The 26,745-nt window shown below is 43.0% G+C and overlaps 1 protein-coding gene and 1 long non-coding RNA gene across 4 annotated transcripts in view; one reads left to right on the forward strand and one right to left on the reverse strand.

Annotated features, from left to right (window-relative positions):
• Positions 1-694, reverse strand: part of LOC147756071 (uncharacterized) — a 30,893-nt gene extending 30,199 nt beyond the window's left edge. The window contains exon 1 of one of the 2 annotated variants that reach the window (XR_015326042.1): positions 188-694. This is a non-coding gene — a long non-coding RNA (uncharacterized LOC147756071). The remainder of the gene's footprint in view (positions 1-187) is intronic. The other variant, XR_015326041.1, reaches the window with a different exon arrangement.
• A 95-nt stretch (positions 695-789) lies between these two features.
• The window catches only part of LOC111248948 (potassium channel subfamily K member 18-like), a 43,080-nt gene continuing 17,124 nt past the window's right edge, over positions 790-26,745 (forward strand). The window contains exon 1 of one of the 2 annotated variants that reach the window (XM_022802093.2): positions 790-7,760. In XM_022802093.2, coding sequence (XP_022657828.1) covers positions 7,307-7,760 — 454 coding nt within the window. In that variant the 5' untranslated portion in view covers positions 790-7,306. The remainder of the gene's footprint in view (positions 7,761-26,745) is intronic. The other variant, XM_022802092.2, reaches the window with a different exon arrangement.

Here is a 26,745-nt window from a genome sequence, read left to right on the forward strand (position 1 = left end):
GCTAACGACGCTACAAAAGTTACAGCCAAAACTATTATTAACATACAACAATTGACAGCAATTATTATTACCATAAATATTGATTATCGCACAGTGTTGGGCATAACTATATATATAAATATAAAGCGAGGCAAAAGAAGAAATCGACGAACAAGTAAAAAAAAAAAAAGCAAAGAAAAGTGGTCACCGATCGATCCACGGGTGTTTACTGAAGCATCAAAGTGAGTCTGTTTCCTTCTCCAAGTTGAAGTCCCCTAATTCTCACTTTCCGAACGAACGGCAAAGCTCGCTATCATCTTTGCCACACCTCTTTCTTTTTATTTTTTCCAGACAGGCCATCATCATTTCCATTTGTCTCAACTAAGGCTGGACTTAGTCTGGTTCGGTCACCGCGAAGATGCTGCGACGTACTGGCTGATTTAGTCAACAGCCGTTTAGGTTCAAAAATCTAACCTGTAGATAGACTAGATGCAGTAAAGCTAGAGAAACCCAGCATGATTTGACGGCTCATCTACTGATGTCCCTTCTCGTCTCCGAGTTGCCTGTCGATTCGCTAGCTCGCCAGCGAGCTATTCAGCTGGCTTGTCCCCTTCCGGAAGCCGAATCGCAGCTCCTTTAAAGGCCCGCGTCGTTCACGGCCGCCACAGCAGCTATTTCCTCTTCCCCACTGAAAGAGCAGCCCCTCGTGTTCTAGAGGTCGCCTTTGCTTTGCCCTTTCTTTCGTCGCGGTCGGGCAGTCCTCACCTATACGGCGCCTGCAGCGCCGTCTATTCTCTGACCCGTCCGATCTCCATGGTCAGAATGGAATCAGCGCCTACACGGGACAGCCTGTGTGGCGAGCGCGCGTGGACGGTGGACCGTGGCCCGACTGTGCGCCGTTGAGGAAGCATTGCCCACCATTACCAACAAACAGTAACCTACCGCTAACTAATCGCGCAACACAAAGGTTTCGTTTTGGCAGCATCACCGATTCGACTAAGCTGGGTCGGAACAAGCGAAATGTTCTTCTTTTAGTGAGCGAAAGTAGTCAGACAGAGACTGTTTGCCCGGCCTGATTTGCAGGATACAGCAGACGCGAATGCCCAGCCGAGCTCATGGCAAGCGAATTGATAACAAGAGGCAGTGGCACATTGAGCGACGGTGCTTCGAATAAATCACTAGTGAGTCAACATCTAATGTCGGCAAGATACTCAAATAAGGAAGTAAGTAAAACAGCAAGCGACTAAAGCAAGTAAAACTGAATTTATACGTTCGGTATAGACGCGAATAGAGTAAGCTTAAAGTTCTTGTCCGATTCAACTCGCACCTTCAGACAGTCGTCGGAAAAAACAGCATCGTCGGTGTGGGTAAGAGTGTTCTCTTTTTGGGTCTGTTACGCTCAAAGCGGGACGTGCCTGCCAGCGAGCTCTTTCATCTTAACTACTACTACAACTCTCGTTGTTTTTGTTAAAGTGGTCACGTTTAAATAGTTCATGTGATTGTATGTATGTGTATATATATATGAACATATATATATATATGTATATATGTAAGTGTATTAGCGGTAAGCCAGGCGGGCCCAGACAGCGCGAATAACGACGAAAAAAGGTAGCGAGAAATCATTGAGGATTATACCGCCCCAGAAGGGAAATCGTATGGGCCTACTCTTTTGGATATCAGACGAATGCTTTTCAGAGATAAGACTTTTGTGATGTATACGCGATTGTGAAATGGGCCAGTGCCAAATGGCAAACAAGACTAGTGGATGATCAGTGTTCGACTGTTGCTATATGTTTGTTCAAAGAGGAACGCTAAGGAAAAGTAGAAAAAAAGTGGCTCAAAGTTCCTTTTTTGTTCCCATCGTGGATATATCTTTGATTCGAATAACGTTACGTGCTTGTTGTGCATCAACAAGTGTTGCGTTGCTATTGCGGTTATTTGTCGATACTGTAAGGAGAAAAAACAATAGTGGAACCTATGCAAACCTTGTCGAGAGATATGAGTGTCTGTGTATTTGTGAGCGGCAAGGTGAAACATTTTGCTGAATAATACCCGGTTCGAGACGAGGCATCATACGCCCGAAGATTATTTAGATATTGCATTACCGTGGAGTTACGAAGCGTGATTTACTGCTCGCTGATTCACAAGGCAGACCAAACATTCTGAACAAGAAATTCCGACGTGATAATAAAAGTTGTAAAACTACCAGCTCGATGTTCAGCGACGACCGTATCAAAAGCAAAATCAACAAATTGCTCCCTAACTCATATGAATAATGCCAGAATATATTTTTATACTATTTTCAGTTATGGACGCCATCAAGGCGATGGTTACAGCCTCTCTACATATGAAACCGGAACTTCTATGGTATAGGTTCATTTAACAGTAAACGATGGCTTTCACTCTTTGTTTACATCTATGTATCGTTGAACGCTTATGAACTTTTACTGTTCTCAACAGCATCCATTATCTATTTGTTATTGAGAGACATTTGTTACCCATGTACCCGTCTTTAAGAGTAATACCTACGAGCGACCTCAGCTAAACAACAAGCACTTGAAAGTATTATCAACCTACAACGACCATAGCGATTCGAATTCACAAGTGACTCGGCTGCAACGAGCGTTACACTGCTTCAAATGTCGATTAGGCAGGCACAACATACGGCATAGCGCAGGCGACCCAATCATCAATGTTTGTAGATTGATTGGAGTCCATTTGCCTCCTGTTCTATTCGAGAATGTAGTTGATGTTAGACTAGTTGTGGACTCTGGCAGACCCGAGTGTGATCGAAAATGCAAGTCTTGCCTTTGCCGTGACATCGGAGCATATCTAAGCGCATCGAAAATTGCAGGACCTTGGAAGGGCGCTCCGACTGCGGCAAGTCATAAGGCAGAATTTGATCAGTGAAGCGCACGCAGCGAAGGACGCACTAGCGAGAGGCCAAATTAATGTTCACTGGTAGCATCAGGAGCGGAGGCAATCCTGATGTTAATTTCTATGGTGATGGTTCCAAAGGGTCCGCACGATACGAGTGCATGATTTTGCCAACGAAGGAAAATGCCTATGAAATTTAAGTAGAGCTGTCAGATATAGGAACTGATTTGGGCCTTTTGCTCCCGCGAAAAGCATATTGTCGAATACTTTGTAAGATCTTTCCTTAAAATCTTTCACCCTCCGATTTTCGAACCGTTGGCTCGAAATATCTCAGTGGTATTATCATTGAACGCGTGCGTCCTTCGCCTGAGTCCTGATAGATCAAGGCCTGTGGAAACATCAAAAAGATAGGTCTTGAGGCTGTGTCGACCAAATATTGGTTCTGGGCAGCGACAGAACCCTGGCACACGATTCAGGCCGCGTCGCCACACTCCCACATAACCGAACATATCGTTTGCTCATGAGCCAGGGACGTCTTAGAGACCGGAGGATATGAGGCCTCAGGACGGCTCAGTGAAAATATCTTCTTGCGCTAGCACTCGTGTAGGTTGTGGAACATAAACTATGTGATTTGGCCTTCGGCGACCGTCCATAAATCATTGGAAGATGACATTCTTGTGAACAACGGTGACGACAGCAACGTTAATAGTGCACTTCACTACACTGCCGGTAACACACGGCAGGCAAAGGCCGCTAAAAAAGAAACTCCAAAGGTTAGAAGCTCATGAAACAGTTAGAAAACAGAGAATAACGCTGCAATTAGAGAAAGGGCTATCGGAGGTCCACACACAGAAATAGAAGAGAATAAGAGGGGACCAGGAAAGAAAAGGTATCGGGAATTGACACGCGTGTTCCAGCCCGAAGGCCACGACGAATTACTGCCACCTCGAGCCGATTGGTGGAGGACTGGTAGAGAACAACGTGCCGTTGCACCGGAACGGCACACGCAAACATTTCTTTGCTAATTTGTGGTCAAACGTACGCAAGGTAGAGCAGTCGCCTCCTTGAAAGAGAAGAGTCTTGCGCGAATCTTGGTTCGCATTTTTTATTCGGCCACGACAGCACCGGAAGTTCGAAAGTACACGGCCGGTTTGCCAACCGGCAGCAAGTTCCCCCGTAAAGAATTCCTTACGCCGACACTGATGAGGACGAGGATTCAGTCAAAGAGGTAACTCTGTAACTTACCACCTTTGTAGAGTGGCTACGAAGCCAACTTCCTTTTGCCCAGCACACAGCCTGGACACACACCCGTCTATTTCAGCTCACCGCACCGCCATCCCCTGCAATCAACTAAGGAGTGAATGGACAGTCAGCAGCTGTTTAGAATTTTGTCTTTGCCGTAGCAGTAGTGGCGTTAATGAAATATCACCTAATCGAAATATCGCAGGGCAGGAGCCATAGCAGCATCCGGCAGCAATAAACGCCAGCCTGAGCGGCACCCCAGCCGGCAGCGGACGTTCGTGGAAGCCATCATCCTGCCGACCTTTCCTTTTTCTCGCATACGGGCAACTTAGCCAGTGATGGTTCGATGAAAAGCCTGATATTAAAGCAAAGGAAGATCTAAACAAGTAAAACCTACAGAGTTTAGATGAAAAAGGTAGCACTAATCTGTTTGACTCGAGTTGGTCAACGCTACGGTCCAGTTCAGGACTGAAGCATTAAGTAAGAGACGAAGCAAAGGCCACGCCTAAGAAGAACGTGAAGGAAAAAGTTCAACGACAGTTGATAGTGTTCCAATTCCTGCTTCGAGTCGAATGCAGCTAGGGCGAAGCAAGCATGGGTAACGTAGAGTTAGCCAGACGAACGAAGAAGAGGAACCAATGCCCCTAAGCCTGCCACGATAAGCCGAACGCTGTGTCGGGGCAAAGCTTCGATGATATTTCCATGCAAATTCTACTAGCTTCTCTAAACTCTTCCCCGCGTTTTCTACCGCAACTAAATACCATTCAAAATTGCACATTTAGTGCAAGCTAAGCAGAAGTAGCAACTAAGCAAGGTACGAAGTTTTACCGGGGGAGGAGACGGTCGTCGAACCTCAACCACCGGGTGCCCTTTTCACAGGGCACAAACGCTGACAAACCCAGCAAACCTGACGCCGGACACCAGCATCGAGGCCATTTCTTTTGCTCATAGCTTACAGCACATAGCACCGTCGATAACCCCGTTTTGCTTCCCCTGAACTTCCTTCTATCCACGAACAAAAACCGTGCGTGGGCTGCATTAACGGTTCGTCTCCTGCTTGCGACTCACCTCATCGTCGTGGTTGCACCGAGGGCCGATCAAAGACCCCTAGCAGAAGCCGACAGACCACGAGAGGGGCACAAGAAGAAGCAAGAGTCTTTCGATTCTCTTGCCGTAATACACCGATCAGGGCGTTGGCGTCGATGGCGTAACTGCAAGCGGCGGCAACGACCGCGGTAGATGGCAAGGAACAAAAAAGGGATTTTCGCTTTTTTCACCCCGCTTACTTCTATTACTTCGGTAGGCGAAGAGGGCTGAAGACAAGCAGCTCGAAGCCCAGTCCGTTGAAACTGGAATGAGTTCGACGTCTCAACGAATGCTTCGCAAGAGAGGATCAGCATTAAGCATCTTTTTTTCCGCAAACCTGTCGATGGTACGGCTCTGTCCACGATACGTTAGTTTCCGGCTAACATTAATCAAAAAGTTATAAATATTACAGCAGTCTTTTGTCAGCCCTCGCACTAACAAAAACATTTCAAACTCACCTGAACTCACATGAAATGCGAGGTAAAGAAGACCAACCTAAAACAGCACGTGGCCAATGAAACTCCTGTCTAGAGCAAAATCACGTTCCTGTTCGTTATTGCGTCGTTGCCTTATTCGCAATTAGAGAAAATGGCAAAACATGATAGCCAGAGTACTGTGTGAAGTGTAGGTAAGCCTTTTTTAGTTTTCTACACTTTGGTCGGTATTTTGGTGTACACAATTACCGTAGAACGGGCTCACGCACACAAGCACACGTATTCCCCGTGTGCTATAGGTAACCGCAAGTGGGTAAGAAGCTGCTCTCGCTTTGTATACTGAAAGCCGGTAAGTAAACAAACCTTCGGTTTGCGAGCACATATGAATGTAGTGCTTGCGAGAGCCTGGTCCAGTGTGGGGGTCTTTTCTCGTGCGGACGACGCTTTACATAAAGCTCCTCGTTTCGCTCCTATTTTCAACCGACTCTTTTAACATATTTTCGTCTATATGCTCGCTAGACAAACGGGGCAATCAAACAACTTATTCAGGTTCAGTATCAACGGTAAGAACCTCCGTTACTTCAGTCGACGATAGTGGTCCGAAATGACAGTGAATTTTCATCTGTAGTAGGACGGGAAACTATAGAGCAAAAGAAGGATTGAACAGAGGAACTACCTAAGGCAGCTACTTGAGAATACAGGCACGACCAAGAAAACTGAGGTCCGCAGAGGGCGTGAAAAAAATTAGTCCAGACAGCGATGTTGTGGATGAGGGTTTCTGGAGGAGCCTTTAAAGAAATCAGAATGAGTTGCTAATGATCGTATAGTCATCGTCAGGGTAAAAAGCGGCAGGGCGGCCAGAAACGAAAGATAAACCCGTTGCTGTCATCGTTGTCAGTGTCCTGCATACCGAACTGCACCAGATGAACGAGAAAAGCTCCCTATACAGACACTAACCGTAAGGGAGGCATCAAACGACGGGAACGAATATCACTCTTAACGAACACATGTATTTTGTCTTATCCTGGTAGCCAATGCATCTTTGCTGATACTGATCTAAGTTACTATCAAAAGTGAACTAATTAAAGAAAGGAAAACGGGTGCAACATAACGGGTTTCGCCACTGTGAGTACCGCGGGTTCAGCAGTTAGGCAACTAGCGAACACTTGAATGGCTCGTCCGACGAGACCGACAATAGAAAGAATTTAAAAAAAGAACGGAAGCAGACAAACGAAAAATAACTGGTAAGCGGCAAGCTCCAGGTGGACTGCCTGATTTCAGCGTACTACTGTGAAGTAAAGAACAGTGCGCAGCAAGGTACCTCGACCAGCTGTTTGAAAACGTGGTTTCAAGACACACAATAGCATGGCGAAACAAGCCAGCTTACGAGTTGTGACAGGTTCCGGTGTTCAATTCACAGCGATGGAAATGTGGGGAGTCGGTTTTTAAGCAGCATCAAATATAGCCACGCTAAAGGGGGCCAATGAATATCAAACAGGCTAGCATCGCCAGGATTTTGAACCTGCAGACCGGCGAGCCCGTTCGCTAAGGCTTGTCGTTCATCGCGATCCACTTTACCGTTAAGGACGCCGTAAGATCGGCCCTCATTATCATTTGTTGGGTGCGTGCACCGCACGTCACGACGTCCCGCTATCTCATAGAAACCACAAGAGCTACCGCTCAGCACCATGGCCTTGGCGACACGAAAACCATCGAGCCGGCGCACTCGAGCGCCGTCGCGACCCCGCCGACCAAAAGATCCGTCACTGGCAGGATGCTGCAAGCGATTTACAGCGTTCATGTTCTCCCATATAGGACTGTGCGCACTAGTTGTGGCTTATGCCATCTTTGGCGCGTTCGTATTCCGCCACCTTGAGGCACATCACGAGGATCAAAAAGCGCAAGAAGTCCAGGATCTGCGTGATACAACGATTGATCACCTTTGGAGCATAACGATGGAACTCAATGTCCTCTTTAAGGATAACTGGACAGTGGCAGTTAATCAAGTGATGCGAAATTTCTCGGCTGAACTGGTGCGTCACGTGAAGGAAGGCTACGATGGTAAAGAAGCAGGAAAAGAGGGCACCCAGTGGTCATTAGGCAGCGCCTTCCTCTATTCACTGACAGTCATCACTACAATAGGTAAGTTGTCAGAACGATACACACCAGTGTTGGCAAACGTATAAGGTTATACTTCGTTCAGCAAATTTTTTCCTTTCCTCATATATTTGTTGGTTAATTAACCCAATTAAGACCCATGGCCAAGTTATCAGATTATCTACAAGTGAATCAGTTTCTCATCCAACCTACCGCGTTATTTGTTCGTTTCCGCAAAAAGTTTACAACAAAAGAAAAGACCTTTTCTAACCTGCTAGCCCTTTTTTCTCCTCCAATGTTTTTTCTTTGTCACGATGGGTTATCTTGTAGACCCAAGGTCTAGTCATTGAGCCATTGTTTAGGTGCCATCGGTGGTCGCTACCTAGTAATACTGACTAGCAAGATTTCGCGCGACGTAACAAGAAACTTAGTACCATCAATCCAAAAATGTGGGGCGAGGGAAATCTGTGAACATCACAAAGGCTCAAGCCAAATTTGACCGCACCGAGTGTACCAAAACCTGACCTAACTAAATCGACCTCAAATGGTTTGTTCGAACAAAGCGATGACCGTTCTGTCCGTTTCATGGCTTACGAGGACACGGAGGCAACGATACTATATAGGAGAAAAGGAAAAAGGGAGGGAATGGGAGGGGAGAATAAAGGAAGGGTCTTTTCTTCGAAAAGTATCTTTCCGTTACTAGTTTTCGCGTCTGCTTCAACATCTTTTCCGTTCATCGGGACCGATCCCTGCGGCACTCCTCCCGGCCTTTAAATCTGTTCTGCTTTTTCGTCGATCCCCCCTAGTCGACTGACTCGTAGTTGCCCACCTTCTGCCTGAAGGCAGGAATGAATCCGTGGACGAACTTCTTGTAGCAAGAGTATTCGTCAACTGCAAAACTATTTCCGCTATCTTCTCTTTTCCCCACAGAAAAGGCGATCAAGTGAAGAGTAGCGAAACGGGGTGCGGTGGTGAAGACGCCTCTTCGTCTATGGACTCGCTCTCTCTCTCACCCTCCTGGTTTGCTCGCTTAGTCACCTGCTCGCCGCTTTGGATTCATTGTCTTCTGCTACGATGGGATTCTTATACGTTATAACCTAGTCCGGCATCTTACACTTCCTCCCGTCTCTTTTTATCATGAAAGTTTTCCTGTAACGTATGTCCTCCTGACTACGGATGTGTCGGGATATAAGGATAAAAAGACTCTGTATTGCCCTTGCTGCTACGTTCACCTGTTAACCTGTCTAGCGCCAGCAGGGTCTTCGAACTCAGCCCAACTCATCATATCATTACGTTGAGCTGGTGTGCAATTCTCTAGAAGATTGCCTACCATGGTAATGGTGAAAAAGGGGCCGTAATAATGGCATTTCTATTCCTTTCAATAGCGGGTGACCGCAAGACGATCTACACAGAATGCACGTGTATGTGGTTCTGTGGGGACTATAGTATAGTTGTCTCTGCCTCGCCTTAATGAATTTATGATATCCACATATGCATGGAAGAGAACTCGGTTTGCAGAAAATAAAAAAAAAAATGAATATGTAGCTGAAAAACATAATTAGCTAATTGACAGGCAACAACTGTGTGATCTATACTTATGAGAGACCGTGTAAGGATTTTTAGGAAAGCTTTATCCTACAAGTAAATGTCCTATTTTGGCCGTTACCACCAGATAACAAATTCGAAATAGTGCCATTACTGCTACCGTTTGGTCCGTCGACATCTGTTAGTTTCCCTTTTTTGAGAATGTCACTAGTATAATAACACGTGCTTCATCGCGTAAATTTGGGTTTCACCGGTAAGCAACGCATGACAAACGCCGACAAGTCAGTTGGCAATTGCAGCGGCGGCTGCGACAATTGTAAGTTATTACTTTTGTTCTTGATTGTCTTTAGTCTTAGGCTTTGTAGTTCCACTCTTTTTCATTACTTGTTTTCAATAAACTCACTGGCTGCTAGCCGCGGTGGCCTGTTAAGTCGTAATCTACATTGGAGGTTTTCGGCAAACGCTGTATCTTTCAGGTCTGAAGGCATTAAGTGACACTGTGTAGGTGTAAAATCCATATCGCGCAAGCAGGTGTTCTCAGCCTACGTTTCTTGGCTCTTCGCTGGACTCCGGCCCACGCTGATTACAGTAATTCTGGTACCGTCATATGGAAAGACGACATTAGGACTCATGTTCTGCTGCTACTGTTCACACGCTTTGACGCAATCTCGCAATGCGGTGTGCCAGCCAAAACCCTATGCAGCTCTAGTGGTCCATGAACCACCCCAGCTTAAAATCAGCTCAGCGTATAGACTATTGACGGTGGTAATAATGCCACGCGCACCATGTCCTTTGCCAAGAGAGCGAGGCATTTGATTAGTTACAGGTTCACCAATAAGCTAAGCATTATCTCACTATTATCCGACCCAGACACGTTCACATAGCCTTCCCTAAAAGCGCTCTGAACTCTTTTCTGAGCACATCCGGCCCAACATCACGTCAGATAAGCCAGTCGACAGCCTTGACGAAGAATGGCATTGTATTGGTTAACCATTTTGATGTCTGCCAGCGCTCCGCCTCTGCAATGAATTATTCCAGTATATCATCAATATTAACCCATGGTGGCCAGCGGTGACTTGCCCTGGCCGGTTAGTGCAAGACGGTAGCTTAGCCTGGAGAATCGCAGGCTGTCGTACAGGTTGGACGTTGAAAGCAGGACAGCGCTCACTGCAGCCGGTGGAAACATCCAAAGTTAACCAATGGCTTCCATTGGCATGCCGCTTATGCAACGATCATGGAGATGGGATAACTTTAGAGCCACGCCAGGGGAGAGCATCGAGAGAAGGTACGCCGCACGAGGAAAACTGTGGCGTAATGGAGATGACTCATATTCGATGAAGGTCAAGAATGATTGCTCATTCTCTTCACTGGAAGGTTTTCTTATGTTATAGCTAAAGATGTGGCTATTGGAAGCGATGTTAGATTCGTTAATTTCGATTAGCTTCTAGCTTGGCTCGCAAGTTAATAAGTTCTAAACACATGAGTGCTGACCACAAGGCACCCTATAAGAAAAAAAGTGCCCATCTGATTGAGCTTGTTATGATGGCTGCAGCGGTGCTATGGTAAATTCAGGCAAAACCAAGTGCTTCATTTGTCTCAAAAAGAGCCAGTCACTTCTTAACAAGTTTTTTTTACAGTTTTATTGCACGAAATTGTTTTTAACGCGGTCCAATTTTTAGTTTAACATAAACGGAGACATATTGAAATAACTTTTTTTTGTAGGATCGATTCTTTTTGCATTTCAGATCGATTGGACTAACCAGATATAAGCATGGTATATGGTCAAAAGAATATGTATGATACCGGCATCTGGCAGGAACCAGCACAATTTGATACAACGTTAACACTCTTTGTCAGTACTATTAAAATCACCGATACTTCTGTTATGATTATTGTCATAAGCCATGTGTGAATGGATACTCTTCAGGCCGCTTAGCTCAACCAGATGCAAGGTAAATTATATTTTGGGCAAATTTTTCTTTGTCATTCTGCTCCTTCATCGCTGTATGGGGTCATAAATAGAATACTGGGTCTACCGAATGGGTTTAACCTATAATTGCCCGCTGTAATGCTTTTGACAAGTTGACATCACTGCCATGAGAGCAGAGGTCGAGTGTTCGGAAACTGCTATTCAGGCGCCGACTGAGCTGTCGCACATCAAGCCAGAGGACCACCCACGGCAGTGCTTTCATGTCAGAACTCACCCTCCTCTAAGCCATCTTACCGTTGCTATTCGTGTCTCAATTAAGTGGGCCTTTTGATTCAGCGCGTCATTCACTCTGTACGTCCACTAACGAATATTTAACTCGATATACAATTGGTGATGTCGATAACAGCGAACTAATGACGCTACTCGAACAACTTCTCTCACCAATTAAGTTTCGACAGAACGATCAGAGATATTGGTCTGGGTTTTGATGATGTCTCTGAGACATAATAGTTGACATGGTTCGAATAGCTTTTCTGTCTCAGAATCTTTTCGGAGTGAAGCCGTCTCGTTTTCTGGTTTTTGAGAATGGCGACCGAGATTAAAGGTGAGACGCTAACGTTCGAGCCATATATCGTTTTGCTTTAAGGCTTTAGTCCTCTGTTGCAGTGGGCACTCCAGCGTCCTTCCGGTTAACGGCCTAGTTCTAATGGACTAAGAATGACCTGGTAAACTAGGCCATAGAATTGGGATACAGCCATTGTTATAGGTCAAGTTTTCTCGATGCAGCGGTATCCTTCAAGTATGCAGCGATCCGGGTAAGCTTTTGATTAACACTAAGGCAACCAAAATGCCCTTTTATTTATTACTCCCTTTTATTGCTAGCGCTCTAAATGATTTTTTTTATCTTCTACACATAAATAAACGAATCTAATATGAAGCTGGCAATCTACCGTTTACAGCAGCGGTCACAAAATATATGAGCTCTAGCAGTTAACATTTACTGAAACTGAAGCGATGAATAGGTAGAATAGGACATGAAAATTTGATTAGGTTCCTCTACAAGAGGTGCTAGACTACCGAATTTCATTTAAACGATAATATTCAAATAAAGTTAGTGATTTCGGATGCGAATAGAAGGCAGCTGGTCCACCTGAAATAAAATATCCACGTAGTGTAAAGTTGTTCCCATCAAAGGATGGAACAAAATACATTAAACATAATGTACAAATGCCCGATTTACTCCCTAAAATAGATACCGCACTGGCAGTATAGTAAAATGTGTTTATTTGTCTATACCTGCCAATAACACAGTTATCGTAGGTTAAAATGACTGCAAGATATATACTAACTGATATTGATCGAGTATTTCGTTGAATCGGTAGTTAATGATAATCGTATTGAGAAATTCCTTTGGCTTCATTAAATCTAGTTTGATGTCCCTTAATCATAGGTACCTGCGACGGAATATTCGGAGCTGATCATTTGGCGATTAAAGACGTCTGTAACGGACACATATGTACACGGGTGCACAGTGGCAAAGAAAGCCTCGTTTGCTTACTGGCTCCGCTTTTGCTTATTATATATTCGAGGCATTCATAGACGATGCTTTTTCTACCTTCGGAACGCCCGCAATGCAAAGTTATAGGTGATTTGCTAAAGGAAATTTGCGGAACGAGGTTATAAGGACTGTAGAAAATGCCATAAACGAATTACTAAATATATGAGAGTATATAGAAAATAGAGACACAGTTTAATAATTCGCGTCGACAAAGAGTAAACGAATATAATTTCTAGGTCCATATATCCTGTCCTAATAACGTTTAAATATTTTGTTGTAGCTAGCCAACGGACATTTTTTTGCTGAGATCCTGAAAGAAAGAGCCACAGAGAGAAATCGACTCAACGTTAGTATTTGTTTAGACTTTCCTGTATATGAATATGCAACAGAGAGGTTGACTACGAAGATGGCTACTTACGTTTGTCACAGAAGGGCCTGCGGCCGAGTAAAGCGTATTCGGGACCGCGTTTCGTATGAAAGTGGCAAGTTTAGCGTTTGCAGAATCCGAAACCCAACTATGTGGCCCCTCAAAATAAACTGTACGCTTTATTGTTAGTGAATCTGCCCGTTTACACAGTTGAAAGCCAATGCTCTACACGGAATAACGTTAGTTGGCATTGTACCCGTTAGAAGGACAAAAACGAATTAACGGCTGCGTAAGGATTCTTTTATCGTACGCCTTGGCAACGATACTGCTATGACGCAAGGCATTAGTTCACTGGATGCTCGGTACCGTGAATGCGGTTCTGTTTCATGGGACTGACCGTCATTACGGCCACTTCGCACATCATAAAATGTACGACATTATACAGCTTTGATTTGACAAGGTCTGAGTAATAATTTATGCGACGTTTTGCGTGCAACGTTTACGCAAGCTAACTCAAATTCGAAAGTATTCTAACAATTGCATTTATAATATCCATGCCTCTATGCTGAAAAACACTATATGTGTTAGGTGAAATCGTCGAAAAAGATAAAAAACAACCTTTTCGTCTTGAATTTTTCTACCGACATGTAGAAGATAGGTGGCTAGAAAAAACGAAGAGTTACGGTTGCAGAATTTACCATTGAATAATAAGCGCTAACGCAGTGTAGTCATATAAAATAGCGTGATTTTTAGTAACCGATCATCTAATGACGATGTTTGATATTGAAAGAGAAGCATCGTTTTTTTTGCTGCTACAGCTAAATGTCACATTGGGAGACATTCGGGTTATGGAAGTTTCACTTACCGCATATAATTGAAAGTCAACTCAGTGACTGACTGAAATGAAGGATTTAAGCGTCATATTTTCGTTTCCTGAACGAGGCCAAAACAAGAGATGCCTGGATAAAAAGGCCGGAGCAACGTTTGACAGACGAAAGCGTCGATGTCATGGTTGAGCACGGAAGTTGCAACGAAAGCAACCGGGAAGCAATAGCTATCGGGGAATAGAACCCAGCTGTTTCTTTCAGAGGTACAGTTGAGCGGCAGGCTCTAGATGGCGGCTGCGCGTTTCGAAACCTTAACTTTCCAGCAGCAAAGGAGTACCGAGTACTGCTTCGGCAATGGACAATGAAACTGAGCCTGAAAAAGAACATAGGAGACAGGAAAACGCTCGCAAGGAACGGTTGGGTGATATAAAGATAAGAAACGATCATAATGGACGTGAGCAGAAACAGCGGAGCGACTACGGTTCCTGGCTCGCAAATCTGCAGCTCATCGGTTACTGCTTCGCCCACAAGCGCTTCGACACTATCCGACCCGCCGCATGTACCACATGCACCGAGTGGGGTTGCTACGACACGGGAGCATACTTTTTCATAGAGGAATACGCTTCTGGGAAAGGTATCTTAAAGAGTAACCCAGCTGGTGTTAACTCTATCCATGACGCAAGCGTTGGCTGTGTAGCAGTTGCTGGGTAGAGTAACAAAGACAATTCAGGGGAGTAAGTAGCCAAACAACCGTATAAAGATAAGAACCGATCTTAATGAACACGGACAAATACAAGCCTAGGGGGCTGAGAAGTCAGGAAGCCAGAATCACGGTATTAGCTAGCGGGTGGCGATTTCCCGAATGGGAAGCTGAGTCGTCTCAAACCTTTCTCTCAGTTTCCGTGTTTCCATTCTTTCTATTAGCAAAAAGAACCTTGACTTTGAATGAGTAGACCACCATCGTTCGCGAGGTGAGATCAGTGAATGACAGAACGTTCGAGAACACGACAGTAATGCTAAGCAACGGAGCGCTTCCACGATGATGATAGCAAAATATTGAATTGGAGCAAACGAAATAGGCCGTCGCCTAAGAAAGAAAGGCTATAGAAGAAGTGACGTTCTGTTCAGAGGCGAGCGGCCGAAGGGCATCCAACTGTTCAGCAACAATCCAAGGTAAATAGAAAATGAATTGTTTGCGAAGTCGAAGCCAGGCAAGCGTAAAGTAAGCATTACCATCTGTCAGTTCAGCTTAGACGCTTCAGAACTGGACACTTTAGTTTTCAAAAATTTACTGAACGGCTGCAAAAATGGACGACAACAAACGGCTGCATGACAACATTCTACTGCATGCTGCTTTGGCGACCCAGCAAAGAATCACGGACCTCCAATGGGAACCCTTTGCTGCCCGCTGTGCAGATCGAACACTGGCCCATCTGATTATCGTTTGCATCGGTCAATGTGGTGTAGCCACGAAGGTAAACACTTGAGAACAAGGGCCAAAATCCGCAAGTAGCTTGTCGAATGGACCGCTCTTGTAGACGAAACTTTTTTACCTCACAGAATACATCAACTACGAGAAACATGGCTAAAAGTTGTACGTAGCAGCAAGACGGCTAAAAGACAATGGAGCATATATATGACACGTATTGAATAGTAGGTGTAAGATTTTAATATAGAACTTTGATACTATATAGAAAAATGTATAAGCGGCACAATGGTTTTAGATGTAATTCGAGGCAGATGTATTTTTCAAGGATAAATCATTTAGAGTGTATTAATGGTAGGCGGTCTGTAATAATACGGTATCATATATGGGCACGTTTGCACAAGATTAAGGGCGCACAAGTTTGATCCAATTTGGGAAATAAGTTTGGCTGTGCAGAGTCTTGCCTCTGTATGGATCGAAGTTTCAAACGTACCTTCACGCCGCTAGGAGCGGATTGTCACTTGCGAATAATATGTCCCTGAACCTTTTCAAGCAAAAACAGTAGCGTTTTCGAATGGAAATTCTTCTAAAAACCTTTAGTTCAAGTGAAATAAATCTGATGTACCTTTTATGCAAAATTTCCGCCGCCCTATTTATTATATATATATATATATATATATACCACTAATCGTATTCGTTTAGCTTTGAAAAAGGTTTCTCCTATATAATTTATATTAAGCTTGCCAAAAATTAACGTCGCCTTTTGTTTGCATTTTTCTTATTTCATCTCGAGTTTCCCCAGTAAATCCTAGCAGCTCTCATATTAAATGCGTTCTTCGTGACACACCCTGAACCCCTATCCAATAACAAATGATGAACGAATCCCCTTGCGCGTGACCAGTTCGTCCTTAGCCAGAGCGGCAAGCTGATTCGTTACAGCCTGCCGTACTAGCTAACACCCGGCAATCAAATAGTCGTTTTAATGATATAACTACCCCCAATGGAGCCCGAACGGTTGAAGCACGCTAAATGTGATACTTTGTGAATGAAAAAGATTAACGTTCTAAATAATACAGCATGTGATTATTATGTAGAGGACAGTGGAACTTGGTCAAGAAAGTTCTCACCACTTGGAAAGTTACGAAAAAGCTTTTGATAGGCCAGCAGGACGTCAGCAGATAGCTGCGTTTGCTAATGTTCGTACGCGATATGATGCTTTCATAATAAACTCGGCCGTTTTCTATGCAACCATAGTGATGCTAGTCGGCTTTGAAATGTTCTCGTTAGCAGCGTCTGTAAAATCCTATAAAAGTATATGGTTCTACAAATGATCTTATAAGGCTTGCAACAGCACTAGGAGTGTGATACGGTGGCCAAATAAGAGCAGGGCCTCTACTATTCAAATGTTCCACTCTAATGCTAGCTTGAACATGTGTCTCAATATTAAGAGCCGCTAATTCTCTTTCTGCTTCATCAATGAAGTCTGTTGTTTGAGCTCTCGGCAACACAATTTGGCGGAAAATGGATTTTCTGCGTTGATTATCTGTAGTTTTTTTTTTTTTTTCTTTTTTCGCATTTTATGTGTTGACCGAATATATGGAGGCTAAATGAGGCATTCACGGACACGTTCTGTAGATGGTTGAAGGATGTAAATCGCTCTTCGATCTTGCCGTTTTCTTGCCGAAAGATCTTCCATCGTCGTCGGCAAAAACCGCTTATAAGCCGCCGTTGATATTGTTTGTAGACGTGTAGGTGACAGGCTAACTCGAGGCAAACAACTGAGCCGCAGGTGGCGTGACTGATGCCCCTTGGATCGTTCGCATAGTTATATATAGATTGAATATCGTACACGGTATCAAAAGGTACACCGGTTTTGTCATGTTCCGTATAACTCTTCACTTAATTATATATACACACAATATACGCCATTAGTAGTAAAAAATAGCTTAAGTGATTTACAAGCCACCCATTAACAGTGCGCGTCTGGTCACGAGTTATACACACATGTGAATATGTAAACCTATATAGATCATTACCTCAGCGTGGAGCTCGGCGTTTTCATTACGCGGTTAGGCAAACCATAAACTGGATTGACACGGTAAATGAACTTCTTTACGGTTTATATCGTTCTCACAGTGTGCTGTATACTGGAGCTCTCGTCCCGCTACCACCCTCGCTTACAACGAACGCTTAATTCAGTCACCGTATGTGGATATTCGGCCTACCGCATATGCAAAGTAATTTCTCTTCGTAGTTTTCGTTCAGCTACTGTATATTCGTACGTCTGTACCATGATCCGGCCAACATTTCTAATCTCTGAATTTATTATCTCCGTCAGCCCTGATCTTCGGCGGTGACACGCGCAGGCCTCTCACAGGAGCCAACGTGTTCCACCAAACGCCCTAGGGCGAATCATTTATGCCCGTTACAATACAGTATAAATAATAACTTATTTGATTATGTGAAGATGCACAACTTTACTCGCACCGGAAAACAAAGTTGTTGGCGTATTAGTTGCGGTGTTGTCATTCGTTGTTGTTATGATACGTAGGCACGTTCACTATGACCAATAGATGGACAACCGAACTAGGTCATGAAGATAAAAAAAAACGTCGGGTAAGGGTCTGAAGCGCGAAACAGAATTTGCACAACACAATTATATTACAATGCCAATTATAGTTATTACTTTCTATTAGTTTATTCGACACAAAGTAGAAGTTTTGCGACGACACTGACACGCTATTTCCCTTATTACTTATTTGTACACGCGGCGTTTGGGCCATTTACGACGAGAAAGCCAATCATGGGAAGTATTTGTGCTATGAGCCTACCACAGCTTCTCTGATTCAAAGCTATTTTCCCAGGTCTCAGGTCTGCAAGCTAGACTAATGACATAAAGAACAGAGGGTCAAACGAGCTAGAGAGGCCCTGCCTCCGCGCTGATGGTGATGCAGATAACACTATAATGATAACGAAGATCATCAGATATTGTGATCATGATAAACGACACTCTAAATTGCATCACAAACCGTATGAACATAAACGCAGAGCGGTAAATCTTCGAAGACATCGAAATAATTATGATAAAACGAGTGCATACCCAATCAAATATGAAACTCACCGGGAAACGAACGTACTGATTATTTTTAAACCGTAACTTAGGCAAATATTTTTTTAAAATTTTATCACCAAGTTAGGTATGCGCCATTTTCCTTTGATGTCTATATGCTATTTTTCTGGTGACACCATACTTCCATTGCTCTAAAGCCTCTGTGGTTTTGAAGCGAGGAGTTAGAACAGATGACTTTTACGCCATTAGGAGAGTTCTGTAAAGGTAGAATTAGAATTAGGTAGTCTGATGGTGCCAGATCTAGCATCCAAGTGCATTCAACTTTCGCCGGGTGGCTAAAAACGTGTATGGTCTGGCATAGATGTAGTAAAAAAACAACCCCTTTTCTGTTCACTAGTTGCGATCGATTTCTTCAATGGCTTGTTGTAATCTTGCATTTAGCCGACCGGCAGCAACTCATAATACCGATTCTTTTTCATAGTTATTAGGCATCATCTTATTGTCCGCCAGTATGGACTTCGCTACAGATTGTAAAACATCATTTTTACTTTTCTAACTATGTACATTATGATACAGTTTTGATCTGACGTGATCAGATGCTTTCGAAATAGTTCTGGTTTGTTGAGTTTCTGTAAAATTTCGTAGATAGAAACGCGGTCAAGTAAATTATTTTGTGTCAATTTGTCCGATACCCAAACATCCAGTTCTTTTTTGCCAAATGACTCAGATCTGTTTAGTGATGTATGCTTAACTCCTTGACGATACCATGACTACTCGTGTGCCGGTCTTGGTCCACTTTCACGATCATTACATGAAATTTTTCGATAAGCAATTAACTAACTAGTACGCAGAGCATCGTTCACATCGAAATTTTAAAAAAAAAAGCTACAAAACTATTTTTAGGCGTTCTTTCCGACAAGGCACATTGTCCATAAACGGTAGAAATTGTTCCCAATTTAATTTTTTTTTGCCAAATTTCAACTTTCCAACGACATCGACGCTGATCTGACACGACTCGTATTACGTGAGATACACGAGCTGTAAAGCCATCTAGCTGGCACACAGGAAATGAAACTATATAAGCCAAAATGTCTTTCTGAAAAAAATGACACCAATACATTCGTCAAAGACTCTTCTATTACATGGCCTAAGTGGCTCAGTAGAATGAATTAATTTTCGAAAAAACATCAATTGAAAACACCTATGAGTTTGGTCAATATGACCCCACAAGGTGGAATAATATGGGCCAGAGGTGATCCGAATGATTTCCTATGAAGAAATCCATCATTCATCAAACCTAAAAAGGAGATGCTTTTCTTCCTAGAGCGGGCTGTAATTGTGACCCAAACAGAGACGATGCTTAAACGAGTTAGGCAAGTTAAAGGTCACGATTTGTCCACAAAGCCGAACAATGTCTTACGTTAATGAAGTCGTCCAAATGGGCCAAGTGTAAGACGTTGGTAGCGACATGCGGTATTAACAATACGATACCCTACTTCAACCTAATTACCCGTATTTCTACTAAACTGATTTGTACTTAGTTCTTCCAGTTCCTTGACATCGACGGTATCGGTGTAAGGACTTTCATAAAACCCAACTAAAATGTAACATTGGGAAAGGCAAAACTAGGTCTACGAGAATACATATAATAAGGGTAATATATATATTTATTGGCCCTACGCCTCATCCTCAAATAATGGAAGTACATAGGGTAAAATGTATGACGATGGCTACACACCGTAACACTTGTAGCAACTGGTCTATATATTTCAAGATTCGCTCTAAGGGCATTCGCATCTTGTGAAGGTCTGCTCTATATGCTTAAACTAACTTTCCCACTGCAGCTACCTTAGAGAGCACATTCGCTAATGCTAAATTGCGTTAAAGCGTACGCGCTTTGGGGTCCTTTGCAATCAGTCACCATTGGAATTGTAGATAATCTTGAACAGGGGCACACGCGTTCCGCCCCTTAAGGTTTAGACATTGGCAATTTTTACACAGAGCCCCCATCTCCCTCACCTGTGGATATATGCCGGAGCCAAAAAAGAAGCGCTTTATTATCGACTGCACAGTCGTTTGAATGCTTACACGTTCACCTGTTTTACCAAAATTATAGGATATGATCACGGCTACGGCCTAGGATCGCACGATCCACAGCAGCGCTGTGTTATTTTTTATTCGAAATGGAACACCATTAACGAGTACGTATCCAGAGATATTGGCTTCTCGTCAAGTTAAAAGATAAGAAAAAAGTCCGTCAGTTGATTTTCCCTGATGTTGGTTGTCTCAGGGTCTTGCAGTCTATAGTGGGCATTAACACAAGCTTCATATCCAATTAAGGTTCTTTCTTTCTTTCATGCCACGCTAGCAGATTAAATCTAACTACTTTTAATGTTACGACGCTTAGCGTGGAAACGATATTGCACAACACAACCTAGACAGAAGGTTGACCTATTTTGTTGTCTAACTGTGACGACGTACGCATCAGTGCTCCCGGTAATCGCGCACAGGCTTTACAAAAGCGCTGAGGTCAAATGGCAACGCTGCAATAAAATCCTTCACGAAGCCTTCGCACTAGCATAATTCCTTTACGTTTTCTACGTAAAAAAATCCTAAACTCAAATGACAACCCGACACGCTCCAGCAGAAACCGCTTCTCCTGAGTGCACGCACACAGGTTTCCAACACCTTCTTGGACCTACGCATAATATTCTCTTGCATGAGGTGGTTCTTTTCGCGGAAACCGCTCGAATAGACGAGCCTCGGCTCATTCTAAGCCACCCGGCTACCCAGAGCGGATTCGAACCAGTGTGACGTTGAGCCTAGCAAAAAAAAACCGATCTCGAGTAGACGCTTATGTGACGACCCGTAACACCTGCTGCTGTATCCGAAATCTTGATCTATCGCCCAGGACTTGAATAGCAAGTACGATGGTAGCTTCGACACTAAAGAGAATTTCTTCACATTCAGTCAGACGCTTCGCTACAGATTGTAGCCTTGCAAGTGGGCTGATTACTTTGCCCATTCCGAGCAGTCGCTTGCCAACTCAACTTCGATAGTTTTTTTCTTTTACTGTCAACCACTGTGGTGACGACGTACGTATGCCAACCAATTGTGATTTATTTGCCCTACACCTCGTCCGTCTATAGCAATGGGAACACCTAAAATTACCGGCACAAACCGTTTTTGGGAGCGATGAAGTGACAAGGCAGTATTTACATTTTAGATACGTAAATGCATTGCTTCTATTCAGCAAAAAGATGAGGATTTGGTATTGACGAAGACAGGAAGATAATATACGTGGTATAGGCGTATGCACACGTGTTAATCTATAATCGCAGTTGCGAAAGACGATTTCTTCCAATTACCACAAACAAAAATAGACGCCCTAAATAGATAAGATGAACCTAGTGTGTATTTTGGTACACATATAGAACAATGAAACAAATGTTTCGACCAGTTTCGCGCCATACAACTAGCTTTTCCCAGAACGAAAGAAGAACCCTGGTTCGAACCCCTGCCGCCGCAAATGCCCCTAAGTCTAATAGGCAAGCACATTAACACAGCATCATCACGAAAGCACTAGCAGTTAGAACGCTCGAGTACGCTTATTATATCTATCAAAACGTCTGCTAGAACTGCCCAATTCTTGGAATTATGGCTGTGTTAGCGGCCGTGGTTCCAAGTAAGCGCAGAATGCGTTTTCACAACTGGCGCTGTAAGTTCGAAGTTGATGACGTTTTCTGAAGACTTTCATCATTACGTTCGCCAATAGATCTTGAGAGCAATAGATAAAAAGAATAGATGAGGATTAATATTGAACGAGACTGCGTTCAACCCAAACGCACGAAGACTGAGATTTCTACACAGATTCGTCTATCTCAGATGCGTACTGCTTTTGCCAGGTTTTGCTTTCAATATACAGATCAAAGAAACAGTTTGAAAACATATACGCCACCAACTACATCAGTGAATTCGCAGACACATTGGTTTAAAATGACCTTAAACTACTTGATATGAAACGATCGAAACAGGCCTAGTTCTTTTTAAAAGCGGCCTCCTTAAGGTACATTTTAAATGTATACTTCTGAACAGATGGCCGCCTCCAGGAAGGTCCAGTAAGACCTTTTGCTTTGATACTAGACTGAAACTATAGAATGCCTCTAGCACTTACTTGCTGATGGCCCCGTTAATCAGAATTTGGCTCCCTAAGCACCTATGACCTGCGAGGCAATTCGAAGGATCAGTGGCAAAGATAAACTAAAATTTTTATCCTGTAGTGAGGTGTGGCTTGCTGCATAAACTAATATTTGATTGTAAGACAACTAGTATATGACTCGTATAGTGTACCGTACTGAACGAAATTGTGCAATTGCAATGAGCCAAATTACGTATTCGGGCAAATATTCTGCCTTGTTATGTGCAAGGCAGTGACCTGACTAGATCTACCATTTCGACACATGTTAGATTTAATATTATTGCTACATAAATTTCTGGCTGATTGACGAACTGAGAATTTTTTTAAGCTAATTTAGCGATTTGATGAGCCCAATAACTCAAGTCTGAACCTGGATGTAACGACAGTACCTTAAAGTCCGCCAGCTGAATTAGCCGAATAGACAGCAAGGGAGTCTCAACCATAAGATAATACGCTAGTGAAAAAGGCACATTTATCTCCCAGCTAGCCCTGTTTTAATATCAAAAAAATTTCACGATAACTATTACCCTTAAATTTAGCGTGACCTATCAAAGAAACAATGCCCCAACACCTGTTATGGTATTTGACATTTTAGTGGAACAAGCCGCGTGTATTGTTAGTTGAAAATGACATAGTACTGATTGGATAGGCGAACTAATTGGATTAAGGATAACGACTTATATCCGAAAGATCATTCAGTAATATAAACACGAAGATATGGTTCTACGGAAACTCCTCACTATGACTTCGAAAACTTGACCACTCATATTCAGAATCAACTGTTATTCAAACGAACTTATTCAAATTTATAGGTCTTTTTTAATGAGGGTGGACTAAAAATTTTAAATTAGTAATGAATATTAGACTCTATGTCTATTTTTTACATAATTCTTTATTCCTATATAACAGGAATGTGTTGTCCTTTCCGGCTCTTCAGTTTCCGCAGCTCTCTCAACATATGGATCTATAACCCAGTGATTTTTGCGGCCGTGATGTGCCTATAAAGTGACCCATTCATCCTCAGTCATTATCGGTCACATTAAGATGTCAGTATATACTTATTTTTGTGCTGTCATTTACCGCTTATGGGGATTTTTCAAAGCTGTTGCTTTTTCTCTTCAATCTCCACTCCATCGTCACACATCCGGCATGTCGGGGTCGTTACGAAGAGCATTCAAAAGTGCCTGGAATGAAGATTACGTATCGATATAAGAGATTCTTCGAGAAAAAGTTGATGGGTAATAACTTGTCCATCACGCTGTATAATTGGATTGCGACAAAGTAGAATATCACTGAGAATTAGCAAAGGTAACTCGCACTACTGAAAAGCACGGTCTCTCTATCTCCGTCCTTTCGGCCGGGACCTGCTAGTCTGTTCGGCAAAATGAGCCCATTGAATCCTAGCAAGAGGACTCCATGGTTTGCTCGATTCTGGATGACTATCAGATTTGTAGTAACCCGTATAGAGAGCACTTTCTCCTCACATGCTGTTTATGTTTCTGATGACGCAACGGAACCCTCGCTAGTATAAGCAGGACAGATAAAAACGTTTAACCCATGGCTTACTTTCAGCCTCTCTTCCTGGTATATTGAATCACCCTGGATCTGAAACTATGAAGTATTATTACGAGGGTCATCTAAAAGAGCGTCCATGGCATAACTCAGCCCAGCCCCCATGTTCTACTGCCGCTGAAGCCCGCGAGAGGCGAGCTACATTATAAACTGTTAGCTTTGATGTGCGATACTTATATGACGTGTTTCTTTCAGACGCCTGTTGGCTATCTGTGCCGTGGGTCTTGTTGCACATATCTGAGTTTTCTCTCTACCAGACCCATAAAACGGCACAATAACGATATGCCATTTGCTAACGCTGAAATTTCGACCACCGACCGCACGTTTATGGTCAGTAGTATGGCAATCAAGGAGATAGGCCATCCCCAGGCCACACCCAGGACACACCGCTCACTTAGCAGGAGTAGCAGTTGCAGTGAATTAGCTGTGTCTAGTTAGCCACTATTTGTCGTTATGCTGTATCGTGTGTCATACGGATGGTAGCTATACATACATGTAGAAATGGCGTTCACGTAAACTCCGATATGGCAAAATAATCTTTTGATGACATGTTAACTATATGGAATAATATCGTATAACATCATAAGTCAATTAACTGCCTAACATAAGTTAATTGACGAATCAGCGGTATCAAAATTTCTAGTAAGTCAAAATAACTTCAAATGTTCGATAACTATTATGCGTTTTTATCAGCTTAATTAGACTGAAACATCCCCGTAAACAATGTACATCTGAGCGTCCATGTTGTAACTTCTGTTATTCTAAGTACTTTCTTTAACGGACATGCTCACTTATATATATATAACATACATTATTCGACCTCTATCGAACGATTATCACCTACGGTGTGCATGTGTCTATAATAAATAGGAAGACACTTAGGCCTGACCACCATCCATCCGGCCAACAGGAGCCGGATTCGACGAGCCGTAAAAAATACATTTGACAAAAGGGCATTAATGGTTCGTCGCCTACAAATGATTCAGATAGTTCAAACCGACGAAAAATTCTTAGTAGATGAAAAAGGTCACGGAATAGATTATTGTCGAAATTCAAATATTCACGGGTTACCAATCCAGTCGTCTGACAATAAGCAGATCGTATGCAACATAAGCAATTAAATCGTATTAGGTAATTAATTAATTTAGTTAGCTTATTGATTTTGTGACTCCAAACGTCATGCACCATTGTCTCCAACTAGTTTATTTCCGACGACACAGTTAATTTTCTTAAATTTAAAATTTATTTTATTATTAATTAAATTAAATTTTATGGACATTTACATTGCGGTGAATGACGCGACTAAAATCTGATGCATTGAATTGCTATTGCTAGGCCCGAGTTTCGAACGATACCGGTCTCTATGTGTTTTGTCACAACAACGTATTTACATAATACTAGGGGAGACGTTGAAACGACGCAACGATCATAATTATACAGTTTTAATGAATCTATACGAGCATAAGCTCAAGCCCGATGAGCTCAGGTGGCTGTTCGATCTGTATTGAATTTGGATTTGTGTTATTCTTTTCCAACCGTAGCGCACCGATACGACTATGCCTGGCTGGCCTACAAGGCAAATGCACAAACGAAAATTACTATTTTTTTTTCCAATTATAGCTAGAGTGAGAGTCTATTTACAACATGAAAATCACGTTCATTTCGGCTTTCATCGTGGTTCTTATAAATCTGAATAAGAAACGAGGAGAAAAATCACAGCACCCTCATTGCCGTCCGAAAGTCCTGTATTAGTCGTTCTTAAGGTTTCCTTTAAAATCCTACTAAATGCTATCCGTTTCTTGCTGACTTCGTATGCCAAATATCTCCGGGATATTTCTAGTTGTTTTTTCCAACTGTTTTATGTACATATCCGAGGCTGGGTAGTTATAGGCCTCTACTGTGACGATGCATTCCGACGTTTGTCTATCGCAAAGGTGTGCGTGGATTGGACAGTGCTTTCATGGCGGTCACAATAGTAGCAAAGGCCACTCAGCAGGCCGGACGTCCTGCAGTGGCATCGGGTAGAAACATCGACGCACGTTTGCTCCATCATGTCTGTGTACATACGTATGTATGGGCAATTTTCTTTTACTTCGTCCTTTTTCGAGTCGTCCTAGTAGAGCTTATTTGGCATCGACCCGTGTTGTAGATCTGTCCGATTTGGGTCTGCGTCATCGTTGCCGTTGCCGTTATCGTACATATAAACATTCACCATAATAGTAGTAATAGAATAAAGCAAGTAGGTCAGTTCTAAACCAAAAGAGAGCAGGAAATAAATAGCAGGAACTCGCAAGGGGAAATAGCTTCTGAGGAATCTTCTGAAGATGGTTAGCGATCGCAATAACAGAGGCAAGCAGCGGCCGTCAGCCAAATAGAAATTACAATCCCATCGCTGCTTTTCATGATATGATGTTCCGATTCCATACGGTGGGACGGTAGCATGCGGGATACTTAACCTAGAATCAGCGTACAGATTCGCCCTATGAACGATGTATCATATGTTTGAGTTTGGCATATACAAGCCATTTAAGGTTTCG

This window comes from Varroa destructor, unplaced genomic scaffold (assembly GCF_002443255.2).
Source record: "Varroa destructor unplaced genomic scaffold, Vdes_3.0 BEIS01000004.1, whole genome shotgun sequence".
Lineage (NCBI taxonomy): Eukaryota > Metazoa > Arthropoda > Arachnida > Mesostigmata > Varroidae > Varroa > Varroa destructor.